Source organism: Abramis brama, assembly GCF_963993115.1.
Source record: "Abramis brama genome assembly, chromosome: 14".
NCBI lineage: Eukaryota > Metazoa > Chordata > Actinopteri > Cypriniformes > Leuciscidae > Abramis > Abramis brama.
Window position 1 is genome coordinate 33,467,150 of NC_139976.1, and position 21,579 is coordinate 33,488,728.

General features: G+C 36.6%; 2 protein-coding genes across 4 annotated transcripts; both read right to left on the minus strand.

Moving 5' to 3' along the window:
• Window positions 1-1,156: 1,156 nt before the first annotated feature.
• On the minus strand, window positions 1,157-7,917 carry cep55l (centrosomal protein 55 like). 2 transcript variants are annotated; one of them, XM_084135846.1, is made up of 9 exons: window positions 7,796-7,917; window positions 7,415-7,616; window positions 6,955-7,215; window positions 4,536-4,580; window positions 4,293-4,443; window positions 3,935-4,197; window positions 2,268-2,339; window positions 1,817-1,942; window positions 1,157-1,716 (listed from the first exon to the last, which is right to left on the minus strand). In XM_084135846.1, exons 2-9 carry the CDS (start codon window positions 7,595-7,597, stop codon window positions 1,507-1,509), a joined length of 1,311 nt encoding a protein of 436 aa, XP_083991972.1. In that variant the 5' UTR covers window positions 7,598-7,616; window positions 7,796-7,917; the 3' UTR covers window positions 1,157-1,506. The 2 variants fall into 2 exon arrangements, with proteins under 2 accessions (XP_083991972.1, XP_083991973.1); XM_084135847.1 differs by having other exon boundaries at window positions 7,800-7,884.
• A 2,196-nt stretch (window positions 7,918-10,113) lies between these two features.
• Window positions 10,114-21,308, minus strand: prrt2 (proline-rich transmembrane protein 2). 2 transcript variants are annotated; one of them, XM_084135724.1, is made up of 5 exons: window positions 21,092-21,308; window positions 19,901-20,147; window positions 14,505-14,812; window positions 13,248-13,377; window positions 10,114-11,837 (listed from the first exon to the last, which is right to left on the minus strand). In XM_084135724.1, exons 2-5 carry the CDS (start codon window positions 20,088-20,090, stop codon window positions 11,821-11,823), a joined length of 645 nt encoding a protein of 214 aa, XP_083991850.1. In that variant the 5' UTR covers window positions 20,091-20,147; window positions 21,092-21,308; the 3' UTR covers window positions 10,114-11,820. The 2 variants fall into 2 exon arrangements, with proteins under 2 accessions (XP_083991850.1, XP_083991849.1); XM_084135723.1 differs by having other exon boundaries at window positions 19,862-20,147.
• Window positions 21,309-21,579: the final 271 nt, after the last annotated feature.

Consider the following 21,579-nt stretch of genomic DNA (forward strand, 5'->3'; position numbering starts at 1 on the left):
TCCAAAAAATTTGAATATCAATGGAAGTTTATTTATTTCCATAATTCCATTCAAAACGTTAAACTTCCATAGATTATAGATTCAGGGCCCACAACTTAAACGATTTCAAGTATTTAGTTGTTTATTTGTACATAATTTGGGCTTCCAGCTCATAAAACCCACGAAAACAGGATTTCAAAAAATTAGAATATTACATGAAATCACACAGTAATTACACAGTGATACCATGATCATTGAACCAGGTTTTGGTTCTTTTGGCAGTGTGGGCAGGTGCAAATCCTGCTGGAAAATGAAGGAAGCATGAAGTGCTCTGAACATGTCCTGGTAGACGGCTGCGTTGAGTGGACAGCACAGTGGACCAACACCAGCCGATGACATGGCTCCCCAAACCAACACAGACTGTGGAAACTTCACACTGGACTTCAAGCATCTTGGATTGTGTGCCTCTCCATTCTTCCTCCAGACTCTGGGACCTTGGTTTCCAAATGAGATGCAAAATTTGCTCTCATCAGAAAAGAGGACTTTGGTCCACTGTGCTTTATTAAATCCAGAGTCAACATAGCCGTCTACCAGGACATTTTCAGAGCACTTCATGCTTCCTTCATTTTCCAGCAGGATTTGCACCGGCCCACACTGCCAAAAGAACCAAAACCTGGTTCAATGACCATGGTATCACTGTGTAATTACTGTGTGATTTCATGTTCTAATTTTTTGAAATCCTGTTTTCGTGGGTTTTATGAGCTGGAAGCCCAAATTATGTACAAATGTCATATGCCTTCACAGATGACCAGGGATCTATTGATTCAATCTAGATTAGACATAAACAATATCCTGAGTATATGCTTTTTCTCTCTCTCTTTCAGGATTCTATAAATGTATTTATTGTTGTTGCCAGTTATCCTTACTCAAATATATTGCTTAACTAGCAATGAAATAATGCATGACACTTCCTGGGATCGAGGAGTTTATTAACTCGTTCTCCTCCGGCTACTGTGCCTTCACCTAATCCAACCTTTAAATAGTTTAATGCAGGATTTACACATGCAGTCTAATTCAAGACAGATTTGGTTTGCAAAGTCAGGACTGATGGATTGGAGTTGTTTCTAGACAAGTAACACTTCAGAGGTGCCATGAGGATACAAGACAAACACAGGGGTTTTTTCTGTCTTTTTCCTTTTATTCAAGTAGAGTTGACAATTCAGTGAAGGACTATGTTCCCGCTTTTTTGGGAACAACTACATATAAAAGAGAAACCTGGTCACCAAAAGCAAACTAAGAAAATAACATACATTTAAACTCATAAATTAAAATATTTTTAAATATGCCCCATGTAAACAGATACTTTTATGAATAAAAGAAAAGTCCCTTCAAACTTTTCAAATTCAAGAATTTAAAACCGTGACTACTTAAAAAAAATATATATATATGATGAAACAAGTTAATATAAAATACTGAAACATTTCTTTAGAATGGTGACTACAATACATCACTGTAAATAATGAAGTTTTATCTGAAGCAGTAGTCGAGGTGTGCGAGCAGCTCTCTGTGCTGGCTGGTGGGGTAAGAAGCGCCACAGTTCGGGCACTCCAGCATACTCTCGTCTAGCATGTTATGGACTTTAGATGGAGACGTGGTTCGATCTTGAATAGTCAGTCTTTCAAAATCCATCCTGTTAATTGAGCTGGGCTCAGAGAAACGAGTCTCTCTCTGCTGTTTCTGAGGCACAAGGTCAATACAAGCATATTATTACACAATTACATGATAAAAAATGTCAATGATCATGTCGGGACGCATCAAGGAGCATCTCAGAACTTACGGACAACTCCAGGCGTGTGATCTGGTCTCTGGCCTTCCGCAGCTCTTTCAAAACTTTGTGCAGTTGCTGCTGTGAAGTTTGACGGTCTACTTTTTCATTTTCAGATTCTTTGGCCGACAACTGGATCTGTAGGATGGTCAATGACAAATAAGGGTGATAACACCAATATAAAAAAAAAAATCTTCATCAATCTAGGGTTAGGTGCATGTCTTAGAAATTCATGTTGGCTTGGTTTAAAAATATGTCATGTGGTGTAACCATTAAAGGTGTAGTAAGCAATTTGTGAGAATTGTAGATCAGTCTGAGCAGCACAAATCAGCAGTAGGGGGCATATACACTCAAAATACATATTACAAGTCAAAAACATGAGCAAGATTAAAAAAAAAAAAAAAAGATTATCATGTCATTGACCCAGGAATGAAACAGTGAAAGCTTGTGTTGATCTGAATACCTGTTGTTCCAATATAGAGATTCTTTTCTTCTGCTCCTGCTGATTCATCAGGGATTTCTGCAATTGGTTCACCTTTCAAAACAGAAAAAAAAAAAGAATTGCTCATTTTGTCTAACAAATACAGTTAATATGTCTGTCAAATGAAATGAGTAGATATATACCAATATATCAACCAAGGATGCATTTCCCAAAAGCACTGGAAGCCAAAATGGATAGTATTTGGAAAATGCAGAATGGAGATGGGCATCGACACAACTTTCACGATTCGATTCAATTTCGATTCAAAAACTTGCAATTTGATTCAATTCAAAATCGACTCATTGAAGTATTCATTTTTCTAGCCAGCGAGCGAGCTATGAGATGAATGGCTTTTCAGAGGTAAATGTAACGTTACGTGACATTGTTTACAAGCAGTTTTATCAACATTTTTCTGTGTTTGAAACACTGATTAAGCGATTACATGAGACATTTCGGAAAGTTTTCAATATAACTTCTGATGTTTATTCATGTTTATTTCCACACGCCGCCGCTTCGCTTAAAATGAGACGCTACATCAATCTGTCACGCCACATTAAAGAGCACCAAAATAGTATTTATTGTTTGAATTTCATGATAAAATTGACAGAATTTAAAAGCTAAGACTTTGTTTCATATTAGAAGTAGCAAAACTCAAAGCTTAATGCGATGTATTGGATAAGAGGCGCGCAGCAAATGTTTAATTGTTCAAAATCGTTTCTTGGGATTTAAAATTGATAGTTACATAAAAATAAGAAAATCAATATTTTAATCCAGTTCTAGCCTGGACTGATCAATCTGTTAATATTCGGCCATTCTGAGATCGGCATCAGCCATTAACTGCATCAAATCAAAACTAGCTTCCACTAATGCTGTATAAACTTTAGACTGGTAGTGTGAAAAGTTCTTACACAAAAATGAGTTTCTGGTTTAGTATTCTCCCATAGCAAACTGTGCTAGTTGCTTGCTTTGGCATTTCTAAAAACTATAGATCGCAACTCATATTATGAATCTGTATATTATATGTATTATTCATTAATTCTAGAAAACATTAGGCCTGTCGCGATTATTGATTAATCAACTGATCGTGGATTTTCAATCTAATCACAATTATTTGAGATAATTGTGCAGTTTTTTCTATTTCAATCACATTTTTCCCAAACAACAAAAAACACTGTTGCAAAGTACACAAAGAAATAAAGGTTTGTGGGTTTAATCAGCCCGTGACAAACAAAACTACACAGAATTACAGTAAATCATTAATCAGGATTGTCTGTATGACAATTTATCATCATCAGCACAAAATTCATGATTGCAGGTCTAGTAAACATAACACATTACTATATTAAATGATAACATCAATGACCCCCAATAAGCATATTGCTTCGTCCTGTTCTTTAAGTTTTAATATTGAAATTGTGGCGGCCAGACTGGCCACTGAGGCTAAACCAGTCCATTGCATTCTGTTATTATTAAAATAAAATATATTTTAATGATTGACAAAATTTCAATATATGTACTTGCCAACTAAAACGGCATAATGTATATTGGCATGAGAAGGACCTTTTGCCCCCCTGCTATCCAAATACGGGCAATTAAAAAGTCCATATTGATCTAACACCCAAAATGAGGTTGATATTCTGCATGTGTACCTGCATGAGTAGTTCGGCCACCCTCTTCCTCTCGTCCTCCAGCTCAGCGTGCAGTCGAGCAGTTCGCTCTGATGAACACCTCCTCTCCTCCTGCAGAATCTCTCGGTCTCTTCTCCTCTCCTCCAGGAGCTGCTCCCGGGCCTGAGCCGCTTCCCTGCTCTTCTCCTCATACCTCCCTCTCAGATCCTTCACTTCTGCCTGGAAGCGGCTCACACGGGCCCGTTCGGCCTCCAGCTCACGCTGAGCCTCCTGCGCAGACTGGTCTGTGGGGCAAGAAGAGAGAACCAATGATGATACTGGGTTATATAGATCCACAATTTGATTCTGTCCACTTTGAGTGTCTTTAAAGAATTTTGACCATCTGAACTGGCTTCTTTGAGCTTTTGCTGGAGTGCTTTATTTGCTTCATTTAACTGCGTCTCAAACTCCTTGGTCTTGGCTAAGACGCCCTGAACATAAGCCTCCCGCTGCTGGTCGTAAACAAGCCAGTTTCGGTTCTTCTCCAGAGCCTGTACTCAAAAACAGAGAGAGGTGAAGAACAGATGAGTCTAGCAGAAAACAGCAGGAACGCCTCATCTGAACTCTTGGGTTGTGAACTCACATCTCGCAGCTGCTCCTGCACTGTCGCAAGCTCACCAGATGAAACCTGTTGGGAATAAAAACACAAAATATTCAATTCACATTTATTTGTATAGTGCTTTTCACAATACACATCATTTCAAAGCAGCTTTACAGAAAGTGCATGAGTCCATATTACAATTTAGAGTGTTCTTTTATCAGAGGTAACTGTCTAAGTTAAGTATTTCAGAAATGTACATATACAAAGTCAGTTAGCTACAAATTTATTAATTTAAACTATGTAATAATTTAATGCAGAAACAATGAGCTCATTGAAGTAATGAATACTTGTTTGTTAACAAATGATTATGACAAATATAGCATTGGTGCATGATGATTCAGTGTTTGCATCATCTGAAATCTTCGCAGGAATTATGATGACAAGTATAACTAGATAAATGTGTTAAGATGATTAAAATTAAAATCGCAAAGACGAAAAATGCAACCTCTTCTTGTGTTTGAACCACCGATTTATGGCTAACTAGCCCAATCTTTAACCAATGACATCAATTTGGATGAATGCACACATTAAATGACTAACAAATAATATGATGTATTGATGTAATGTGCAAAAATATGTCAATGTATTAAAAAGAGGTCAAATTGGCACTGAGCTGTTTGATGAGGTCATGTGCAACATTTTATTACTTTTCATATTATTATTTTTTTGTTGTGGATGTTCCAGTTGAGATACAGGATTCACAATTTTCATAGAGTTCGATTAAATGTTCCTGTTATATTTTGGTTGCATTTGTGAGCTAATAAAAATATAACTGATTGTGAAAAATAAGCACATAATACTGTAATATCCATATACCGATCGCAGGCCTCTGAATCTAATCAAAATGTAACCGTATCGCAGTATGTTTGGAGGCGTCAGCAGATATCATAACGCTGGCTAGGTGATGACGTGTCAGATTTACACCCTCATAAGCTAAAACACCAATCTTGTACAGTGCAAACCGAGCACCTTTTTGACCGATGCCCTGCTGAGACCCGTCAAACCGATCAGAACAGGACCTTCAACCGACAGGCTGACAGAAAAGGATGAATTGTTAGCATCATTTAATAATGAAAAGATTACACTGGGAGTTACATGACTGAGCTAAGGCCCACTGCATTTAATTTAATTCCAGTAAGAGTGTTTATTTGAGAATATTTACATTTAAAAATTCCAGTGTTTATTTATTCAAATGGATGACAGGAATTTGTGTGCTTTCACAAAGCTCTGAGATTCATAAGAGTCTGGCTACGATTAAGGAATTAAAGATTCTTGATGAAATTATTGAATTTTATGCAAATATTACCCCTCCCTAACCAGTTATGAGCAAATTCTAAAGATTTCATTGGTCTTGAGTATCACTGTGCTGATTTCCTACACAAACACAAACCCCTAACCCCAACATTAACCCTAGTCTAGTGTTGGCAGCACATGATTTTCCTGATCTCTGAACTGAATCCAAGAAGTCTGAACTCTTCTTGAAGACTGTGAATGAGTTGACCAATGATATCGTCTCAATAAAACAATTTAGATACAAATATTACATTTTTTTTATTATTTCATCATTAATAAAATAATTAATTGTGGTCTACTGACATCACTCCATCAGCACTAGTTAGGCGGCGGCTTCTCGGAGTAAGAAAATAGTTGTTTGAGATGAAATGCTGCCATCTAGTGTATGAACCTCATCATGCACTCATTTACCTTGATGCTAAATGACAGGAAATTACAGAGCAAAAAAAAAAAAACACCCACAAAAAAAAAAAAAGTGCTTATTTTAATAGGCCCCAAAGTAAATATGTGCATAAAAACAAAGTTATTTCTGTAGGTCTTTAAAGAGATAGTTCACCCAAACATTATGTCATTAATTTCTCACCCTCATGTCGTTTTGACTTTTGTTCATCTTCGGAACAAGGTTGAGCTTCGGTTCGGTTGAGCTTCTGTTTATGTTCGCTGATCAATGTTTATATGTGAATAAAAGCCTAAAATCAATCTGTTCATCATATAAAGCGACCGAGACTGGAGGGTTTGTAATGACATGAGGGTGAGTAATTAATGACAGAATATTTCTGGGTGAACTATCCCTTAAATTAATAAGAGAGAATGGAAAGTGTCCTGCAGTGTATCGTTAAGAATTTTGAGCTTGATATGCAAATATATAATTGATATATAATTTACAATAAATATATATAGGGACCCTGCCAAATTCTGTGTGTGTGTGTGTATATATATATACATTTAATCTTTCATTTTATTTTTACATTTATTTAGTATCTTATTTAACCATGACAGTAGTTCATGACAGAAGTAGAAACTGTGCATTTTTCAAGCTCAAAATTCTTACACTTGTAAAATAAAGTTAAAGAAAGCCCTAATACGAAGGGTCTAAAAGCTCCCCTACCGGTTGTTTCTCAAGTGTGCCACACCTCTCAGAAACCACACAACACTTGTTTTTCAGGTCTTCGGTCTCCTTCGCGAGAGCCTGAAACTGTTGCTCTCTCTGTTCGGCCTCCCGTTGCTTCTCCTCGAGCTGGTTCTGCAGTGAAGACACCACGTCCCCGTGAGCGGAGCGTACCTGCTGTCTGAGGACACACACCTCCTGATCCTTCGCCAGCAGCTGCTGAGAGTTCCTCTCCGTCAGAGTCTCCAGGGACAGGATCCTCTGAGTTTTAAAAAGAGATCATATGTGCAGGATGATAATCTTTCACTTCATAACGAGGAAATGTAGAGAATATTACATCTATCTACATATACACATCTCTATAAACATTTATAGAATGACACAGACATCTTGATTTTTGTTGTTGACATTTTAAACAAAGCTCCATCAGATTTCAGGTAGAAAGCAGGCATGAGTTCACCTCCAGGAGTTTGGCTTTGTCCGAGTCTGGATGTCTTCCAGCTTTCTTCATGTCCTCCAGACTCTTCTTCAACTGCTGATTCTCTCTCTTCAGTTTCTCGATCTCTATGTCCACTGACTTCGAGCTGTTGCTTTTAAAGCCCAGTTTATTCACGAGAGTCTCCTTTGCCCCCTTCGCTGCCATGTCTGGAGTGATGTCTCAGCTTTTTCACGTGTAAAACGAACCATAACAAAATCAAAATGAATAGGACCCGTGAACCTCCCAAATAAAAGCACAGTTACTGTAACGTATATAGAATAGCAAACAGCGAAAGTTCTGCTTGATTTAAGACTGAGGGTTATACAAAATAATCTGAATAAAACAAATAAAGTATTTACTTACGCACAAGAATGAATGCTTAGGTGTAGAAGAATAGCAACATAAATCTGTGAAGAAACGGTTCTGTTTCACTTCCGTGATATTGAAAACAAGTTCAAATAGTGCGCGTCCTGCGTCATATCCGGAACGCAGTCGTCGGGTGAAGACAGATGGCGCTGCTGATTCTGGAACGGATGTCAACAAATATCTTGCAGTTTTATCTTCAGTTTAATGTCTGTAAAATGCAGTATTACACTAAAAACAATCTGTAATGTAATCCGTAGTCTAAAATATTTATATGCAACTAAATAAGGCACAAAATGTAAACAACAGCAACAAATAATAATAATAATATTATTATTTCCATTTCGTTTACACTACCGTTATTAAAGTTGGGGTCAGTTTTTGAATGAAGTCTCTAATGCTCACCAAGGCTGCAATTATTTTATCAAAATACAATAATTACACATAATTAAAAATAACTGTTTTCTCATTTGAAATATTTTAAATGTAATTTCTTCCTGTGATGCAAAGCTGATTTTTTGCTGCTATTTTTTACTAAAACTGATCATTTTTTATAGAATAAAAAAAATTCAAAAGAACAGCATTTATTTGAAATCTGCATTATAAATGTTTGATCAATGTGCTTCCTTGCTGAATAAATGTATTATTTAATTTAAATATTTAATTTAAATATTAAAATAAATTCAATGACCCCAAAACTTTGAATGGTTTGCTTATATAGCCTAAGTTATTGATTCTCACTAATTTGAATGCAATTGGGTCATTCAAATGACAATAACTGTGATCTTACTCTGTGAAAATGCTATGACTTGCTGAAAATGTGTAAATAAATAATTAAATACAAAAAGTAATTTAGTTGGTCTATTTTAATATGCTTCTATTTAGAATCATTTTGAAATCGAATGCTTTTGATACTTATCTCTGATAGATATGCCTGTTTGTTTCAAAAACAGATGTGTCAGTAAATCTGGTGGTGCTGGCTAATGAAGACATGTTTTAAAGTTGGTTTCTTTACTGTTGGTTCTGGCAAGGTCAGTGTTGCTGCTGTGCGGGGATGATGTTTGGGTTTAGTGCTGCATCTGCACTCAACTGCAATAATCTGTACTAATGACACAGCAGGCTGATGCAGCTGTTTATCACTCACTCAAACACACACACACACACACACACACACACACACACACACACACACACACACCTCGCCCTCCAGAAGTACAAAATGGGCCTCATATTGTTCTGGGTATATCTGGGATTTGGGTGTTGAAAGACTTGGGTTTCATTATCAGAAACCCCCCACACTCATGCAGCGGTATTCATGTGTCAACTCAGTGCTTAATGCAAAACCCATCTCCGAAATCCAGCTAACCCAGGATTCTGCCAGAGAGGAGGGAAAAGGTTTGAAGAAAGCTTTTTTCCCTGCCAGGATTTCCACTGTAATAAATGATGAATGACGGGAGTCCACACACAGAGCGTTTAGCAGGAGTGCAGCTGTGATCTCGGGGTCTTAGGATTAACACACACTGATCTCATTCCTTCGCTCGCTGATCCTCCAGTTCAGTGTAAACATCATTCAAGCAGCGTTAGATGTTCACAGCAGAATGCGGTTCCTCATTAAATATCTATTCCCTCCTGGATGCCTTCTACTCCTCCTCCCTCGAGACTTTCTCATTCCACCCCTTCAGTGTTCGCTTTACTGGATAATGGTAGCCATCTTTTATTTCTCTCACTCACTCTCTTATTCTGACCTTGTTTGTTCTTGATTCTACATTTTTTATTCAATCTTCAGTATCTATCTATCTATCTATCTATCTATCTATCTATCTATCTATCTATCTATCTATCTATCTATCTATCTATCTGTCTGTCTGTCTGTCTGTCTGTCTGTCTGTCTGTCTGTCTGTCTGTCTGTCTGTCTGTCTGTCTGTCTGTCTGTCAGTCTGTCTGTCTGTCTGTCTATCTATCTATCTATCTATCTATCATTTCTGTTGTTTGTTCCTTTAGTATTTCAAACATAGCATTTCTTAGCAAATTATTTGAAAAACGTGTAAATAAAAGTGTCCTCTCCCGTCTCTGTGACCAAGTAACGGCACACAAATAAATCGAAAGACCTAGCCTATATATAACTCCATTTTCACACTGTTTTCTCCATGCTGTCTTCAATATGTCCAGTCTAATTCTCATGCACACACCTGAAGAGAGGCAGATGGTTTCCCTGGCAACAGACGATTCAAACTCACTTAGTCCCACTAACAATTCAGGACAAAAAACCCCCCAAAACAATCCAGTAGTCAGACAACGGCAAGAAATTCACATTGTTTCACATCTTATAATGCTTTATTCTGTTTCCCAAAGGAGGATACATAGAGGGAAATAGTGCTGCTTACAAGACTATCAAAATATCTGAGAAAGAACGGGTGCATGCAAAAATAAGTGCACAATGTTTAAGCTAAATATTTCATACATTTCAGCTCTTTATCTTTCTATAGGGCAGACTCAAACAAGACTGTAATCCCATGTGCCAAAAGGTTATTAGGAAAAAATAAGCTGTATTAAAAATAAATATAAAAAAGATAGAAAGACATGGATTTAACCTACAGGACCTACCATAAATATAATTATTCACACATCACAAATTGTATAGTATATCATATGCAATACCACTGAATCTAAACAGAAGTGAAATACACAAGCTACATCCATTCACAACCAGAAAATGATGATGTTGACCGACATTGTTACAAACCCAACGTCCCACTTGTCAAAATCTCATCATCTTACATTCTTTTTTTATATACAACTCAAAACCTACAGTAGAGTAATCGCTTCCAGAACCCCACAAGCTTGCATTACCAGCCAAATGTCCCATTTGGATCTACAGGAAAGTTCATTAACATAACGTTTATATTGCAAGATTTCGGTTGTGATTCGGCTACATTTAGCTACAGATATTTCAGATTACACAGTGTTTGTAAATCACCCAACAACACAGTTCAATACAAAGGTTTGCAGCAGATACAGTGTGTTTTATAAAGATTATTACTTCCAGAAACACTTTTACCATGTGATGAAAATCCGTCTTGCCTGTGAATGCTTGCATATTGCTTTATCAAAAGGGGTGAGGATGTTGCAAATTCTAATTTTGGATTTCCCAAAACATTATTATTAGCTACATTTTGTCTATGCATGACTAAACACTAGTCATGAACACGAACAGTCAAAGGTTTCCAGGTCAACTGACAAAAAACAGAAGAAAAAAAGGTTGGATTGTCATTTGATAAAGTGAAATGAAATATTAAACAATAATGAAATAAACTGTATCATGAAGTAAAACTCAAATAATTTACAATCCTAATTTACAGTATAAAATGACATTGATATAATAAAGATAACTCTTGTTACTAAGATATCTCTCCTCTTTACTCAACGGTTCTCTGAGGTTTTGAAAACAGAACAAATGTGTGTGTCTCTGATTTAATGATGTGACTCCAGTTATACGTGAGGTTTCTCACGACCGAGGACGTCCCCAGTGAAATCTTCAGAACAACTGGCGTGTCATTCTCATTGGAAACTGGAAGGGAATAATCAGACAAACCCGCGTCTGCATATTGATTTGGCTTATTTTCTGCTTCTGGAGAAGAAAAATACTTTTGCTCTACCAGCAATTCTCCTGTACAACAGCGTGTGAGTAGGACAGCCAGTCTTTACAGAATGTGAGCCATATTGTTTCATGTTTAGGTGTGAGAGCTGTTACCCATGAAGTGCACCATCAACCTCTGAGTAAGTGCCAAGGAACTAATCTCAGTTACGTGCGAGACCTCAGTGAAAGTATCCGGCTCCGGCTGTTTGAAGGATGGCATGTTTGTGCAGATTATCAAGGGTTCTTTCAGAGAACAAAGACATCTGATAATCGATTGCTCTCTGAGATGTGATTGCCGTCACAGCAGCAGTGGGGCAAAACAAATGGGCCGTGGCGTTCGGGTCAGTGGTCTGATGCGAAGCTGAAATCCATGGCACCCTCAACGCTCTCAGGATTTTATATTAACTGAAAATCACAGATAAATCATGTTATTAATGTTAATATAAAAATCAACACATAAAAGCACACTACACTGTATGCTACTCTTCAAAAGTTTGTGGTCGGTAAGATCTTTTAATATTTTTGAAAGTCTCAGGATCATTTATTTGATCAAAAACACAGGAAAAATTGTGAAAAATTATTGCAATCTTAAAATAAGTGTTTTCTATTTGAATATATTTTAAAATGTAATTTATTCCTGTGATCAAAGCTGAATTTTCAGCATCATTACTCCAGTCTTCAGTGTCACATGATCCTTCAGAAATCATTCTAATATGATGATTTGCTACTCAAGAAACATTTCTTATTATTAATCAATGTTGATTATTTTATGTAAAACAGAAATCTTTTGAAACATTATAAATGTCTGTACTGTCACTTTTGATCAATTTAATGCATCCTTGCTGTCTTCTTTGCAATCCTTGCAATGAGCGGTAATGCAGTTTTGCAAACAAACTCTGTCCAAACTAAATCAGCATTTGACATCAGTATATATATATATATATATATAAAGTGTATGTATGTATGTATATATATATGTGTGTGTGTGTGTGTGTGTCAATGCCATTGCAAGCAAAATTATTCAAATTGAAAATACTGTTGATTGGTATATAAATATTCCTCTATTATTCCTCGAAGACATTAAGTCTTGTGCTCAAGATTTAAAAAACAATATTTCAGTGAATATCCAATAACAATAATATTTCAATAATATTCCAATTCTAGTTTTTTACTATACAGGGTTGATAGTGAACAAATCATTTGTAATTCATTTTTAAATAAATAAATACATATATATATATTTTGTTGGCGTCACTTATCTTATGTAATATGTCATTTGTAACACTCACTTTATATAATCCAATCAATTGTCATTGGATTAAATCCAGTCCTGTCCTATTTTTTAACTGAAAATCCTGTTCACTCTGAAATACGTCACATATTGGAAGTAAATGGGTTGAGTCGAGTGCCGTTTTCATTGACGTTAACAGTGTTTGCAACTGTGAAATCTTTACATCTGCCTTATCAGCCTAATATCGTTCATTATTCAAGTGATTACAAATAAGCTGTGTTAACTGTAAAGGTCTTCTAATCATCTATAGCTTTGTAGAATTTTTCCCAACATTAGAGCAAAAAAGCAAAATGTCCATTGGGAAAAAATTAGAAGTATTTAAACACTTCAAAAGACCAGAGAGAAGAAAATCTCCAGCTACAAAGGATTCTCTGGTTCTTGACCTACTTAGATGTCCTATGAATAGAGTTAGGATTCTGAGATAGAATGCATTGAAGAGCATATTTCACGTTGAGTGAGTGTGTGTGACCATGAAGTGGAGAAAGTCCCATGAGGCATGGACGAAGAGGTTAGAGATCGCTTACTTGACAGGTTCACGGCGCATGCTATGATGATGAGCGCTCCTCCCACCAGCGAGACCACAGAGAGCAGCTTCGCCACGCGACCCAAACGTCTCGCTCCGTCTACGTTCCCCTGCTCCAGACTGTTCCGGGACTAACAGAACATGACACCGTTCCATTACAGTCTGACTCATCTTACATATTGTATCACACAATTAAAAATTCAGTCTGGTATACTGAGGGAAAACTAATCATTTTGCATCTCCATTTGATATTATTGCATTGAGAAAATTTATGAAAGCAGATGCCTTTACCTTTTGATAAAGTCATTTTTGTAAGATTAGATTTCTGTTGGAAGGTCAATGTCATTATTAAAACTGAATATATATTAGAATATAACTATTCCTCTAGAAAAGTAACAGGGTTGATGGTAACTGGATTGACATTATAAGTCTTAAATTTGACAACATTATATTTCAGTAAATATCCAATAATACAATAATAATACTTCAATAATACTCCAATTGTCAGCTGTTTACTATACAAAATCAAGGTAACAGGGTTGACTTTAAGATTTCTCCATACTGACAAATGTAACAAACCATTAAATATAGTGACTTGATCCCATTACATATTTATTTATGGAATAGTTCAAACTTTAAAATGGAATATATGATGGTAACAAGGTTGATACACAATTACTTTTGGTAACACTTTATTTTACAGTGTCCTTGTTACATATGTTACATGTACTTACTATAGTAATAACAGTAAATTACGCATAATTACATGTAACTAACCCTCAACCAAATCCTTCCCTAACCCTATAGTAAGTACATGTAGTTGCTCAATATTACTCAGTACTTAAATGTATAATTACACTGTAACAATGACACCTTAAAATAAAGTGTAACCCTACTTTGTAATGAAACAATAAACTGAAAACTAAGAAAGAATAAAGGCAAAATAATGGCAGCTCCATATACTGTATTTTTATTATTATTAAAATGTGTATATGTACTAATAAACAAGGAGACTTGGCTAGGGAAAGACCAAAAAAAGAAAAAGAAAACACAAAAAAAGAAAAGAAAACTTTAACCTGGATTTTTTCTCTATATGTTTGGTGAAATGTTAATATTAAAAAATATATATATTTAAAAATGCTTAAAATATGAAAAAAATTCTATTAAAAGTTAGCTCTTCATTGTTAGAATTAAGTATATGAGGGACAGAAATGCCATCCTGCAGAATGAACCAAAAGGCCCTACAAGTTCTACATACCATGATGGAGTAAACAAATCCCACAATGTTGATTGGCCAGACCGGGCAGAAGCAGGCGATGACCGCGAGGACGAGGTAGTCTTTGGGTTTGGAGCGGTCCATCGGGGGGTTGGTGGCGATGCTAGAGTGGCGTGAGATGGAGGGCCGCGGGGAGAACGCTGTGTAGGCGATGGAGCTGGAGCGGCTGCCCATCCGAGTGCGGCCCACATGTGGATGGTGAGAAGTAGGAAGAGAATGATGCCGGCGAGGCGGAGAGGAGAGAATTGGTTTGGATGCGAAAGCATTGTTCGGGGAACAAATCCCATCACCTGCCAAAAGAAAGAGAGGATGTAAGCGGACAAAAATAATAAAACTGGAAACTTTGTTACTTGATCCTATGATGAGACAAAGGTAGTAATTTAATTAGTGACTTGGCAATGTTATCTATCCATCTTAGAGAATACAAACACTACCGGTATGGTAGTTTGGAATAATTACGATTTGATTATGTTTTTGAAATAAGTCCCTTATGCTCACCAAGGCTGTTTTTGTTTGATTAAAAATACAGTAAAACAGTCATATTGTGAAATATTATTACAATTCAAAATAACTCATTTCTATTTGAATGTAATATAAAAAGTAATTTATTCCTGCAGTCAAAGCTGAATTTTCAGCATCATTACTCCAGTCTTCAGTGTCACATGATCCTTCAGAAATCATTCTAATATGCAGATTTGCTGCTCAAGAAACATTTATTAGTATTATCAATGGTGAAAACAGTTGTGCTGCTTAATATTTTGTGGAAATCATGATATACTGCCATTCAACAGTTTGGGTAAGTTAGTATTGGTAAAATACTTTACAGTGAATGCATTTATAATGTTACAAAAGATTTCTACTTCCAATAAATGATGCTCTTTTGAAACCAAATGTATCTTGGATTGCATACAATATACATTAAAAAAAACCTTATTAATAGTTATAAAGCGCTAATAATAACTGATTATAAAAATCGTAATGATTCCAAACTTTTAATCGGTAGTGTATAATAGGACAATCATTTTATATAATATGCACATTCAATATTCAAATAATTACTAAGAACTGTCTGTTATCATTATTGTTTGTCTCACCATGTTTCCCTCTAAATGTGATGATGTGTGTTGCCCAGGATGCTGTGCTCTTGAAAGCAACTTTAATTAAATGGCTACCAATGCAATTAATTCACTAATCTGTGTCATGCCTCTCAGCTCCTCCTGCCAGGAAGCCCCGTTGGCAGTTTTGATTAGGATGCACAACTTTAATTTAATTAAGAGTATTTACGACACACTCAGCGACTGTAAAAAGAGGGGAAATAAATAATTTGCCATCTCGCTCTTAACCTTAAACGAACTCAGAGAATCACCAAGCCACGATAAACAACAAAACAGAGGAGAGGAGATGTTGTGCTTGTCCACGGCCAGCTCTCAGCCTCAATCGTTCTGTGTTTAGTCAACAAAGAACGAGATTTACAGTGCATTATTTACAATGATCGGATTTGCAGTGCAGCAAACTATTCCTGTTAACAGTGCTTCTGGGAAATGTGCTCTGAATTAATCATTTTCACTTTTATTTTCACTTTTTTAAAAGCTATTTGCTCATTAAATCTTGAAATTGTGCATCATATATTTATTTTGTATAACCAGGATCAGAAAATAACCAGGCTTTAGAGCAAATATGATTTTAAAAACAAAAAGCCGCAGATTTAAAATGTGGGGACAGAGAGTCCCGCCTGTAGTGTAATTGCTCTTTTTGATTGGTTATGTAACGTTTATAATATTCTATTCTAGGTCTGTCTATTTATGGTATTAGTGCCTCTGTCGTGACCTGTAGCTGTCAGATATCTCTATTAGCTGTCTTAGAATTGAGTATTTGTGAATGTGTTGCTAATTAAGTGGTTTTCGATTTAAAAAGTAACAACTAGTCAGCTCTAAAAACACTGAATGTGAAGAAAACACACCTCAACAACTCCTACCTGAAACAGGGATGTGTATATCTTGAATTTACAGTTACTTTTGTATTTGACATTGATCTGATTCAGTGTTGTTATTGTTAACTAAGAGTATTAAAAATATTTTTTGTTAATTAAAAAAGAAACAAAAATAAAATATAGTTGAAAATGTAAACTTGAAAAAAAGGAGATTCAGAAATGTTGCCTTAGCAACTAACTGAAATAAAATAAGTTGAAGTTACTATTTACTAAAACTGAAATTAAAAAGTCCCCCTTTAGTCAATAATTTTATCACTTAAAACTCATCTTTGATCACCAAAAGGACATATTTAAATATTTTTTCCTTGAAGAAAAATTTGTCATGCCTTAAAATAGCTTGAATGTAACTCTACACCCTTTCCTCATTTAGTATACACGGTTCTATGAATATGCAAATGAGCCCCGCCTCCACTCACTCGCACCAGCTAAGAGATCCGCTCGTGGACGATCACACGTCACGCGTTGTCGTGATTGGTTACAAGGTCATTTGTGACGTCAGAAACACCAGCGATTTCAAACCGTGTTTTTGAGTTGTTGTTTTTGTCTTTGGTTCACAGCAGTTTTAAGGAGAAAATACTCAGCAATGGTGTCGACTTATGAATTTGTACATGGTTTGTCTTATTAAAAACACCACATAGACATGTATACAACATTAAAAGCTTGATTTTCACCATGGGGGACATTAAAGGGAATATAGAATTCAGAAACCCTTGTTTTTAGCGACACCGGTGGCCGATAAGTGAACTGCAGTCAGCAACTTCCCGCTCGTGCTTGGACTGGTGCTCACATAACTTACAGTACAAGAGACTGAACGTGATTCAAGGGCCCGATATACTCACGGCGAAGCTCTTTTTCATTCTTTGCTTAGAAGTAAAAAGAAGTTGGAAATACCTTTGCAGTGATATAATGTTAATGAACATCCCAAAGCCGTCCACGCTGCTGAGAGCGAAGTTTAGATCAATATGTAAATATATGTTGCGAATGCGTCTGATCATAGCGATGTGGAAAGGTTTGCACCAGCTCTGCGATTCACCGCCATCATTTCGACAGATGAGATCATTAAAATTACACTGTTAAGATAGTTTGATTATAAAGTAGCCTATATTTAAGACTGCAGATCTGCCTATGTGAGACGATTTTTTGAATAAATCCCTTTTCTTTGCATGACACATTAACATTACAGTACAGAGTGGCTCTTTTGGCATTATCATGTGTGTGGCAAAAACGTCCCGAGTCCTTCAAACAAAACACACACACAAAAAACAGTCTATATGCGTTCATTCAAGAAGTAGAGGAAGGTCTAGTTTTTCGTTACTTGCTGTTCATGAGTTTCATTGCAAGCTGTTCACACATTGGAAATAAAAAAGCGATGAAGTCAGCTGTCAGAGACATTCAGTCTTTTATTCGTTAAGTTTCACTATCATGGACTTTTGGTTTGAATTTCCTGTGTTCTTTTGTTCTTTGTTGTTACTATGGTAATTCACTTAATAATCGCACCTGCTACTCGTTTTAGTTCATTGTCCGTGAATATTTGATGGGCTGTTTACACGACACTGTTTTCAACTAAAAAAAGGTACAACTTTTTATGCGTTTTGGCCATTAAACAAAAATTGCCTGAAAAAGCAAACGGTCTCAGTAGCTATGTTTCCATCCACACGTTTTTATCCGAATTAAGTGATATCGAATGAAAAATGCCTTATGGAAACAGTAAAATTCGATTGAATTTCATGAATATCGACTCAAATGAAATACGTTCGGTCTCATCGGATTTTATCTTGATCGATATACAGCTTATGCGATAAACGCTGATGGAAACGTTATTTGCCGAATATCGTCGGGCATTTACGTGCATCTGCATCATCATAGCAATGTGTTGATAGCGTCGTTGTTTTCTTATTATAGCTTGATATGTCGCTATCAGCTATATGTTGCAATATTGATCATTTGTTGGTAGATGGTGCGATCCATTTTGTCTAGCAAAACTTTGTTCGCAAATGTTTGCTTGAATGTTGTGCAATTCAGTGCGAAAATGAATGGAAACACCTTAAAATGTCTCAAATCAATTCGATACACCCATTTGATCGCAAAACAGCATGTGACGTCATTACGCACAGGTTTTTATTCGCTTTAAAGCCGTTGGATGGAAACACACTTTCAACAGCTTTATTCGCATGAGTTTTTTTACCGAACTTCAGATAATTTGATTGACAAGTGGATGGAAACTTAGCTAGTGTAAACAACAAAAACGCGAATCTCTGAAGACGATGACGCCATACACACATATTAGTCTATAGTGTTTCATCGCCATCTAATGGCCTGGCAGCAGAATACAGCGTTTTTAGTCGTTTTTGCGGATCAGTACGAATGGGGATCGTTTTGGTGTCGTCTGTACGCGGAAAACTCCAAGGAAAAACTTCCCAGTTTTAAGCATTCGTTGTCGTGTAAACGTAGCCTACCCTAAATCCCTAATTTCTCTGCCTGAGTTGTCGGTTATTACTTGTGTTTGGAGTTCGTGCGAGAACACACTGTTACGTCACCTGTGGATGATCCGAGTTTGTTTGATTAAATACTTTTATTTTTTAATTCAACTTTATCTGACCTTCTTCTGTGGACTTTATTCACTGAGATCGTGACAGCTACATGAAAATTGTAATTGTTGCTAGTAATAATTGAATTAGAGAGCTCTCTAATTGAATTCTTACTAGAAAAAATGCAATTACGACGAGTAACGCTGGGTACAATTAAGCTAAAACGGCTTGCCATATGCCATACCCTTCAAAACTAATAAATAAAAATATGTATAAAATATTAAAAACTAATAAAAACCAACAAGCATATAACAAAATTACTTTTGTGTACTGAAAAATGAAAATGTAGACTGAAGTTATTCAAATAAAAGCTAATTAAAAATATTTATAACAGTCTGTTATCTTTGTCACAGACATTAAATTTAAGCCCTTGAAATAAATTGAACACATGCTTTTGTAATGGTTTCTTAGAAAGAATATATATGGTTAGAAAACAAATGTCCCTAAAATTTATTTCAAGGGGATAAAAACAAAACAAAAAAACTTTGTAGTTTAAATTTTTCCCCTTTTTAGTCTGTCTTTTTGTACCTGCCGTTTTTGAGCACTGAAAACCCTCAACTCATCTCTGTTGTTTGCCTAAAGTCATTATACTGATTGCTGTATGCAAATCACTGTAGTGTGATTGGCATAGCAGGACCTGAAAGTCCCCAATGTGTTCTTCCTGGAGGCAAGGCAGATGCTTTCTTATCAATTATTCGTATCCCCCCCTCCTTCACAAAACCCTTCCAAAATGACATATTATTGATGAAATGATGAATTACCACTCTGTGTTTTATCCTTGACCATAACGATGACCTCACCAGAGCAACGTGCCTCCTCAATGGACGGCTGGGGGAACGTGAGGGGGCGCAGACACGGGAAGGAGTCCGATCCCGCTCCGGCGGTCCCCGGCTGATATGTAACAGGGCCCGGGGTCTGGCAACTCATGGCCTCCCCGTCTTGGGTACAAACCAGAGAGCCCAACGACGCCTGATGGTACTCTGTTTCCATAGAGACGACTGAGGTTGCAAAGGTGGCCAGTGTTGAGATGATGTTCAGATGGTGTGGCTAAAACCGGAGAAAATTTGTGAGAAACAAGATTTATGTTATGAATCTCCTTAACATCGGCTGTGAGTGCATGGAAAAGCATGATGAGATGCAAACTCACACTCCGGCACATGGTGTCATCAACACACACACACACACACACACACACCATCTGACTTCAAATCACATCCTGCAGAATCCAGCATCTGAGTCCTATTTTTCCCACAAAAGAGCCTCGCCTGCTTTGTTAAAATACCGTTTTCATCATATGGTTCGTTCATTAACATGCATGCTTGTTTATCTCATTTTAACCTTTTAACCTAGAAATGTAGGTCATGAAATCGACCTCAATTACAGACATAGATATTAACATTTTTACAGCAGGAGAATTAATCCACATTCTGTCGAAATATTTGAATATCCTTAACATATTTATTCAATGATAACATGACTATTAAATGACTATTAATTGAATATGACTATTAAACAAAGGAGAATTACATTTCTCACAGAAAATACTGGTGTTAGTGAAAATAATCACGGGATGCTCCAAATAATACGCGCGGAGAACATGAGGGCAAATAAACAAAGCCGTGGGGAAAATAGGAGACATATGGAGGGAGAGAGAGAGAGAGAGAGAGAGAGAGAGAGAGAGAGAGGGAGAGAGAGAGAGAGAGAGAGAGAGAGAGATACAAGAGTGATAATATAATTTAGTCTATAGTCCATGTATACGCTATAATGTCGAATAAAGACGAATAAATAACGACGGACAGAGTGTGAAACATTAGAAAGTCCTCATTTCTATGAGGACAAACATTCTTTGTCCTCATCCATCCGATAAGACAGGTACCTATCCAGGTTGGGGAAACCCTTTGTTTTGTTTTTTTGTGTGCCCTACAGAAAATTAAAAAGCATTCAAACGTTCATTTAGACACATAACTTATATAGTATAAATAAACACCTACCTTAGACCGCGCGATTCAAGCCAATGTACGATTGGACTCGCACGTACGCATTTGCATAAACACACGCAAACGCGATTCTAAAGACAATTCGATGTTCCAGCGTGACATTTAATCATCGTTCTGCACGTGAAGAGAAACCAGCGCGTGAAGGTGTTGTCTATCAGAGCGCGTGCTGTCTCGGTAGGGATCCTCTCAGGTCTGCAGGCTCACACACACTGGACGGAAGACGGCGTGAAATGAGGAAACTACACGAACTGTGCGCACTGGAAACCCCTGTGATGAAAAACACTAGTGGATGAGAGTGACACACTCATTTTTTGAAGGCAGATTATAGGCTTTAGTCTTATAATCATAGGTTATATTAGAGTGCCCTTGCTTCACGCTACAGTTAACAAGCATTTCTACTAAATAAGTCGGCTTCGCAGTTTATGTATTACTCAGTAAAACAAAGAATCATGAACATTACAACGTAAGCTTTGATCCCAAAA